The following is a 9,229-nucleotide window of genomic DNA, read 5'->3' as shown; positions in this document are numbered from 1 at the left end:
TAGAGAACAGAAGGTCATAGATTAGAATCTCACAGACACCGTGACAAAATAAAAAATAAAAATGTTTGCAATGATTAATGCCGAAGGAAACACATTTCTATGTGTGCTATCTATGCTTGGAGTTGAAAACAGTTAACCCAAACTAAGCTAGCAGTGTTACTAAACGTCTTATTGAAACATTCAGTGAAGGTTTTAAAGAGGTTATTAAAAAAAACTCAAAATAAACTTTAAATGTCATTCTAAATGTTCACAACATTAGAAAATTACTTTCAAGTAACCTATCATTTCCATTCTCAGAATGTTAATAAAACCTCCCAGGAAAACTTCAGGGAACCATAATAAAACGTTCTCAGAACCTCCATACAAACTAAAAATGTTCACTTCCATTCTCAGAATGTTTACAAAAAGTTCAGGTTTACCGTTGGCTTCATTCCCAGAATCAATCGGAAACCAAAAACGTACTTTCCACAACTTCCAAGGAACCAAAATGTGCAAGCTCGGAAACCAGATACAGTATTTTGGGAACTTGACTTGCATATTCCAATAAACATTCCAGTTGAGCACAAATTAAGTAGGCCTACATTAACAGTCACACTGATTTTCTTCAGGTGGCATGTTTAAAAGTTCCTCAAATTTGCAGGATTAAATGTTATAGTTGGGTTTTTCAAAACTGAAAAATTTGATTCTGATCCTCCGTATAGGGATTTGGATCTGGTAATCCAATCTGCCCTTTAGTCAGGATCAAATGTCTTTATTGCATTTTTCAAAGGTGATTAGGATATTTTTCATGCCGAAAATCGGGATTATATTAGTCCTACTGGAAGGGTGGATTTAGAAAAGTGAAAGAAAGAATGTATAAAAAAATGTATAAACCTTGTCACCTTAGTTACATTGAAATGTCTTGGTTGTAATGTACTTGAAAGCAAAGGTTCATTATGTTAAATTGACCGCAATATAGGTATGTGGTCAGTTGCTATATTGAGAAGTGTCAAATAAAGGTTTGTACTTACATATTATTTTTACCTTTATTCATGTAGTTTACTCTTCTCTGTTTCCTTATGACAGTGTAGAAGTAGTACCATAACCTGTCTAGTAGATAGCAAGGTGTAGGCCTGTTCAAAGCCCTGAAAATCCAGATTCTGTGATCTTGATGTTGTGGTATCTGGATCAGAATGATCCTTTCTGACGTCTTTAAAASAGCCAGATCGATCTGATCCTGGATTGCAAAAACGAGGTTTACAGAATCTGGATCATTCTGAAGTTTCCAAAGGGCTCACGTTGGCCACCATCATTATTCTACAGGGTTCATCTGTGGATCTATTTTCATTGGGGTCCCCAGCYTGATGAATGGCTGTAGGCTTAGGTTCGATTGGCTTTATAGGCCTACTCATCTCAAACAGGATTTCTTCTGAAGTTGAACGGCTTGGCATCAAAGTCTTGTTTGATGCTGAATTTTTTTTTCCGGTTTTCTTTTCTCTCACTCTCTTGGTATTCATTTGAGCAACATACCGACACAGGTAAGAGTCTGTGTCTACAAATTCATGCAAGGTGATATCAGAACAGCCCTCTGTGCATCCTGTCAGTCCAGCCAGCTTTTAAAGTTGTGTCAAACTTTGACTGTGTGGCCRTTATGTCAACCACCAGTATGTAAACCTAATAATAATGGTTATGGACAAAATAGGCTATATTGGTACTGGCTACATTCACAACATGACACTGATATTCTCTTCTAGCTTGCATATGACAGTAAAGTCAGGTTTGTTTTTGGTAGAAAATCAGCATATCCCCTGCCATACCGACCACAATGCACACACACACTACCGTGTCTGGTGCAAAACGGCATCCAAGTGCCACTATGTTGCTGTKTCCCATCAATTTAACCTCTAGAGGGCACTCACACCTCAGCAATCCATGCAATGGGAGCTTTGAGTAAGGAGTTAAGACATAGTTAAGACATACACCACTGTAGCTTCCACAACTCATTACTTATCCTGGCACCCACAGTACCAGTACATAAATGAAAACACCACACATGTGTTTGTGTGTGTTTGGAGGGCTGTGTTACACATGATGTCCCATATACAGTACGACAGTCCATTCGTTATGAAACACTCTTGGTGTTTAAAAACACAGGACTAAATATGGCTAAGTGAATGGGCCTTTACTACTGTTGTTGATGTTGTGTTTTTCATGCTGTGATTTATAGCACTACTGAAGACAGGGGAATTATAACATTACGACCTGTGTCTGATGACTGCTTTGACTAGTCCAGGTGATAAATACACATATTCCTCTCTCAATAGCTGTCTTCTGGTGGAAATGAACGAGCTATCCAAGCTGGAAAATATGAACACAGACAAAGAACCACCCCACGAACTACATCACTGTGTCATTTCCCAGTAAGATCCAGTTTCACGGTGGTGAAAATTGTTGGTTGATGTGTTACCATGTTGAATAGTGCTCTAAACCATTCTCTGTGATAAAGAAAGGACATTCAGTTTGACATATTATTTTGTATTTATTCCCAATTCAAAATACCTGTTGTGGTTAAATGTATGGAGTATGAATAAGCAGAACATGAGGAGGGGAGGGTAGAGGATCGGTAATGGGGAGCAAAGGTAGTTATATCACAATAGCTCGCTGTACAGTTACAGGGTTGGATAACAGATGTGGTTTAGCATGTTTTTAGCCAATGTTTGTCTATGGAGATTGCATGGCGGTGTCCTCGATTTTGTACACCTGTCAGCAATGGGTGTTGCTGAAATAGCCGAATCCACTAATTTGAAGGGTTGTCGACGTACTTTTGTATATACAGTGTAGTTACATACAGTACCAGTCATAAGTTTGGATACACCTACTCATWCCAGTTTTTWYTTTTTTTACTATTTTCTACATTGTAGAATAATAATGAAGAAATAAAACTATGAAATATGTAATGGATGTATGGAATCATGTAGTAACCAGAAAAGTGTTAAACAAATCAAAATATATTTTATATTAGAGATTCTTCAAAGTAGCTACCCTTTGCCTTGATGTCAGCTTTGCACACTCTTGGCATTCTCTCAATCAGGTTCAAAAGGCCTGGGATRCATTTAAATTAATAGGTSTGCCTTGTTAAAAGTTAATTTGTGGAATTTCTTTCCTTCCTAATATGTTTGAGCAAATCAGTGTTGTGACAAGGTAGAGTGGGTATACAGAAGATAGCCCTATTTGGTAAAAGACCAAGTCCATAATATGGCAAGAACAGCTCAAATAAGCAAAGAGAAACGACAGTCCATCATTACTTTAAGACWTTAAGGTCAGTCAATCCAGAAAATTTGAAGAACTAAAAGTYTCTTCAAGTGCAGTCACAAAAACCATCAAGCCCTATGATGAAACTGGCTCTCATGAGGACCGCCACGGGAAAGGAAGACCCAGAGTTACCTCTGCTGCAGAGATAAATGCACCTTAGATTGCAGCCAAAAAAAATGCTTCACAGTTCAAGTAACAGACACATCTCAACATCAACTGTTCAGAGGAGACTGCGTGAATCAGGCCTTCATGGTCGAAATGCTGCAATGAAACCACGACTAAAGGACACCAATAAGAAGAAGAGACTTTCTTGGGTCAAGAAACATGAGCAATGGACATTAGACCRGTGTAAATCTGTCTTTAGGTCTGATGAGTCCAAATGTGAGGTTTTTGGTTCCAGCCGCCGTGTCTTTGTGAGACGCAGAGTAGATGAATGGATGATCTCCGCATGTGTGGTTCCCACCACGAAGCATGGAAGAGGTGGTGTGATGGTGTGGGGATGCTTTGCTGGTGACACTGTCAGGGATTTATTTAGAATTTCAAGGAGTTGGACCGCAGAGTGAAGGAAAAGCAGCCAACAAGTGCTCCTTCAAGACTGTTGGAAAAGCATTCCAGGTGAAGCTGGTTGAGAGAATGCCAAGTGTGTGCAAAGCTGTCAGGGCAAAGGGTGGCTACTTTGAAGAATCTCTAATATAAAATGTTGAACACTTATTTGGTTGCTACATGATTCCATGTGTTATWTCATAGTTGTTATGTCTTCACRATTATTCTACAATGTAGAAAATAGTAAAAATAAAATCCTTGAATGAGTAGGTGTGTCCAAACTTATGCCTGGTACTGTATATTTACAGGTGTATTCGTAGTCTTATGTTTCTCTGAAACTGTTGGTTTTGGCAGTGCAGGAAATTCTCAGTCTTCTTCCTCTCTTCTCTCTCTTCCCTCTTCTTCTCCTAGATATATATCAACAGTACTGATGTTTTTATGTTCTTTCTCAGAATACTTACACATCTTTTTTGAACAATCTAAACCTCATTTATACTTACAGTTGGAGTCGGAAGTTTACATACACTTAGGTTGGAGTCATTAAAACTTGTTTTTCAACCACTCCACAAATTTCTTGTTAACAAACTATAGTTTTGGCAAGTCGGTTAGGACATCTAGTTTGTGCATGACACACGTCATTTTTCCTACAATTGTTTACAGACAGATTATTTCACTTATAATTCACTGTATCACAATTCCAGTGGTCAGAAGTTTATATACACTAAATTGACTGTGCCATTAAACAGCTTGGAAAATTCCAGAAAATGAAGTCATGGCTTTAGAAGCTTCTGATAGGCTAATTGATATATTTGAGTCAACTGGAGCTGTACCTGTGGATGTATTTAAAGGCCTACCTTCAAACTCAGTGCCTCTTTGCTTGACATCATGGGAAAATCAAAGAAATCAGCCAAGACCCCAGAAAAATAATTGTAGACCTCCACAACTCTGGTTCATCCTTGGGAGCAATTTCCAAACGCCTGAAGGTACCTCATTCATCTGTACAAACAATAGTACGCAAGTAAAACACATGGACCACGTAGCCGTCATACCGCTCAGGAAGGAGACGCATTCTGTCTCCTAGAGATGAGCGTACTTTGGTGCGAAAAGTGTGAATCAATTCCAGAACAACAGCAAAGGACCTTGTGAAGATGCTGGAAGAAACAGGTACAGAAGTATCTATATCCACAGTAAAACGAGTCCTATATCGACATAACCTGAAAGGCCGCTGAGCAAGGAAGAAGCCACTGCTCCAAAACCGATAAAAAAAGCCAGACTATGGTTTGCAACTGCAACTGGGGACAAAGATCATACTTTTTGGAGAAATGTCCTCTGTTTTAATGAAAAAAATAGAACTGTTTGGCCATAATGACCATGGTTATGTTCGGAGGAAAAAGGAGGAGGCTTGCAAGCAGAAGAACACCATCCCAACCGTGAAGCACGGAGGGACTGGTGCACTTCACAAAATAGATGACATCATGAGGAAAGACAATTATGTGGATATATTGAAGCAACATCACAAGACATCAGTTAGGAAGTTAAAGCTTGGTTGCAAATGGGTCTTCCAAATGGACAATGACCCCAAGCATACTTCCAAAGTTGTGGCAAAATGGCTTAAGGACACAAAGTCAAGCTATTGGAGTGGTCATCACAAAGCCCTGACCTCAATCCTATAGAAAATATGTGGGCAGAACTGAAAAAGCAAGTGCGAGCAAGGAGGCCTACAAACCTTACACCACCTCTGTCAGGAGGAATGGGCCAAAATCCACACAACTTATTGTGGGAAGCTTTGTGAAGGCTACCCGAAAAGTTTGATCCAAGTTAAACAATTTAAAGGCAATGCTACCAAATACTAATTGTGTGTATGTAAAAACTTCTGACCCACTGGGAATGTGATGAAAGAAATAAAAGCTGAAATAAATCATTCTCTCTACTATTATTCTGACATTTCACATTCTTAAAATAAAGTGGTGATCCTAACTGACCTAAGACAGGGAWTTTTTACTAGGATTAAATGTCAGGAATTGTGAAAAACTGAGTTTAAATGTATTTGGCTTAGGTGTATGTAAACTTCCGACTTAAACTGTACATAGGGGAACATCTATAACCATGTGTCATAGTATATCAAYAAACAAACCTTAAGTGTCTGAACAGTGCAGAAACAGCTCTGAGCAAACCTCTGCCACTGCACCTGTTTATCAAACAAGCACTGTACAACAAGCAATCACAAGACATCAGACAGAATCACCCAGACATACCCGAGATAACCAAATTCATACCATAGAGTAGACATGTCACATACCCAAAACATAACATAGACAGCCATTATGTAAACCGAGTTTAGCCACCATGTTGAAACCAAACGTTTCATGAGAATAGCAGKCTAATTTGGAACCTACTCATATAAAACCATAACCAACATAGATAGATACACATCTGAGCTGCATTTCATTCTAAGAAGTTATCTCCCCTCTCCTTCTGCTCTGGTTCAGCCTCTGCACAGATCAAAGGTGACTGGGTAGGTCTAAACAATAGCTTCACCTACTTTCACCTATCCAGTCCTATCAGATCTGTGAGTATCTGAGTGAATGAAGACAGAAGCTTCGCAGCCATGACCCCTGACCCCCTGGTCCTCATGACCTCATCGTGCGTATGTTCCTGTACTGGCAGAGCAGCAGCTGTCGGAAGGTGTTCTTGAAGGTGGTGTTGCACAGGGCGTAGCAGGCCGGGTTGACGGTGCTGTTGATGTAGCACAGCCAGTAGCCAATGGTCCACAGTGAGTTGGGGATGCAGCTGGAGCAGAAGGTGTTGATGAGCACCATCACATTGTAAGGCATCCACGTGGCCACGAACGCCACCAGAATGGCCATGATGGTGCGCGTCACCTTCTTCTCCCGGGACGGAGGGCCCTTCTTCTTCTTCGTCTTCCTCTTGGGGCTCTGCTTGGAGTTCCTCTTTGTCACCTGGAGACAGAAAAGTGATCGATTTTTGTATGAGTATGCATGCATGCATTTTTTTCATGATTCTACATTCTCCCCCACCACATAAAATATCTTGTGCTTTTTGATTTTGGTTATAAGTATACACTTAGTATACAAAACATTAGGAACATATACCTAATATTGAGATAGGTTGAGGACTACGAGGTATCGAAAGGGTTCCACAGGGATGCTGGCCCATGTTGATTCTAATGCTTCCCACAGTTGTATCAAGTTGGCTGGATGTCCTTTGGGTGGTGGACCATTCTTGATACACAAGAGAAACTGTTGAGGGTGAAAACCCCAGCAGCGRTGTAGTTCTTGACACAAACCGGTGCACCTGGCACCTACTACCATAACCGTTTCAAATGCACTTCAATCTTTTGTCTTGCCCATTCACCTTCTGAATGGCACACATACACAATCCATGTCTCAATTGTCTCAAGGCTTAAAAATCCTTCTTTAACCTGTCTCCTCACTTTCATCTACACTAATTGAAGTGGATTTAACAAGTGACATAAATAAGGGACCATAGCTTTCACCTGGATTCACCTGGTCAGTCTATGTCATGGAAACAGCTGGTTTTCTTAATGTTTTGTATACTCAGTGTATATATATTTTCACTTTACACATACTTCATATTATTATTTAAGGGAAGTTGCTGTCTTTTGTTGTGCATTATATATATATCAACACCTTTAACAGCGTCCRTGTCACCAGGCTGTGTTTCTCTGTGGCAGGGGTGGAATCTGTGTTGCTGTGCGTGGCTGTATATGTCTCTCCCTCAGGCCGGGGGTTGCTTCTGATACAGGAGAGTTTGGGCCCGCAGCCTGTGGCCTGGTTCTGAGAGCAACACCGTGTCTGGCTGGATTTGGCCTCACCGTTTGACCCCTTCTGTGATAGGCCAGGCTCTTCCTTTTGATTGGATGATGAGGCAAGGTTGCTGACTGTTGTGGTAGAGCTATCTCTGTCTGGCCCTTCCCCTSTGCAGGGCTCCCTGCCATTCTGCTGCTGGACCCCCTCCCCGACCTTCTCTCCATCCCCACCCTCCTCCTCCTCCTCCCCAGTCACAGTGCAGTCATTGGGCTTGGCCCTGCTCCCATCCTCCTGGCTCTGCGATGGGCCTTCTCCCAGGCTATTCCCTGAAGGTTTCCTGCTGTTCCTCCGTACCCGGCTGCGGCTGGCCTTGGATATGCGCCAGTAGAGACTGATCATGATGGCCACAGGCAGGTAGAAGGCCGCGATGGCCGTGCCAAACGTCACCGTTGCGTTGGAGAAGAACTGGATGTAGCACTCACCAGGCGGCACCGTCCGCCCACCCACGATGAACTGCCAGAACAAGATGGCAGGAGCCCATAGTACGAATGATAGCACCCAGGCCGCCGCAATCATCATCCCCGCCATCATGGTGCTGCGGCGCACCGGATAGCTGAGAGGCTTGGTGATGCAGAAGTAGCGGTCAAAGCTAATGATGAGGAGGTTCATAACTGAGGCGTTGCTGACCACGTAATCAATGGACAACCACAGGTCGCACACAACCGGGCCTAAGGGCCAGTGTCCAATCACAATGTAGATAGTGTAGAGGTTCATGGAGCAAAGGCCAATAATGAGGTCAGCACAGGCTAGGCTGAACAGGAAATAGTTGTTGACAGTCTGGAGGTTCCTGTTGACCTTCATGGAGAGCATACAGGAGAATATTAGAAAAGACAATGATATGTGTAGGACCAGGAGTTTTTCCTGACCATGTGATCTGGCCAAGGTCACACATCACTAACAATRTGCAATGCATTTTGCCAATATCTTTCAATCACAACACTAAAGAATAACAGGTCTCCAGTATTTTAGGTGCACTGAATATTGGCTGAATATTGGCTATCCAAYGACCTTTTCAACTGTATCCTAAGAATATGATTAATTTAAAAAACTAAGTGATGGATCTTTAATCCAAACCTTTATGGAGAGCATAACCAGGATGTTGCCAATGATGGTGACGAGGCTGAGTGACCCGGCCACCAGGATGATGAGGACGATCTCTACCGTCTTATAGGGACTCCCAGAGAAGAGACTGCTGCTTCCATTGTCTGAGCTGAGGTTGGAGTAGTTGGTGAGGTTGAGCGTCTCCATCTTGTCTGGTCTTGGTTATCCTTTTCAAGTATGCTTTGGGGCCAATCTCAGAACTACAAGATACACCTGGTAATGACAAAGATTGCATACGCTTTTGATAAGAGATTCTCCATTAAGCCTTCTTTTTAGTCCAGGATAAGGCTTAATCTGTGTCCAGGAAACCAGCCCATAGTGTATTAAGTCTAAGCATGAGTGCATCTCTTTTTGTGTGTGTGTGTGTGTGTGTGTGTGTGTGTGTGTGTGTGTGTGTGTGTGTGTGTGTGTGTGTGTGTGTGTGTGTGTGTGTGTGTGTGTGT

At 41.8% G+C, this 9,229-nt stretch overlaps 1 protein-coding gene across 1 annotated transcript in view; it reads right to left on the bottom strand.

Annotated features, from left to right (window-relative positions):
- Positions 1-5,156: 5,156 nt before the first annotated feature.
- Positions 5,157-9,229, bottom strand: part of LOC111952341 (muscarinic acetylcholine receptor M2-like) — a 9,083-nt gene continuing 5,010 nt past the window's right edge. Inside the window, exons 2-4 of the mRNA XM_023970921.2 lie at positions 8,760-8,999; positions 7,506-8,480; positions 5,157-6,794 (exon numbers count right to left, since the gene is read on the bottom strand). Coding sequence (XP_023826689.1) covers positions 6,465-6,794; positions 7,506-8,480; positions 8,760-8,933 — 1,479 coding nt within the window. The 5' untranslated portion in view covers positions 8,934-8,999 and the 3' untranslated portion in view covers positions 5,157-6,464. The remainder of the gene's footprint in view (positions 6,795-7,505; positions 8,481-8,759; positions 9,000-9,229) is intronic.

This window comes from Salvelinus sp. IW2-2015, linkage group LG26, assembly GCF_002910315.2.
Source record: "Salvelinus sp. IW2-2015 linkage group LG26, ASM291031v2, whole genome shotgun sequence".
NCBI classification, from domain to species: domain Eukaryota; kingdom Metazoa; phylum Chordata; class Actinopteri; order Salmoniformes; family Salmonidae; genus Salvelinus; species Salvelinus sp. IW2-2015.
This window is presented reverse-complemented; position numbering and strand designations above follow the sequence as displayed.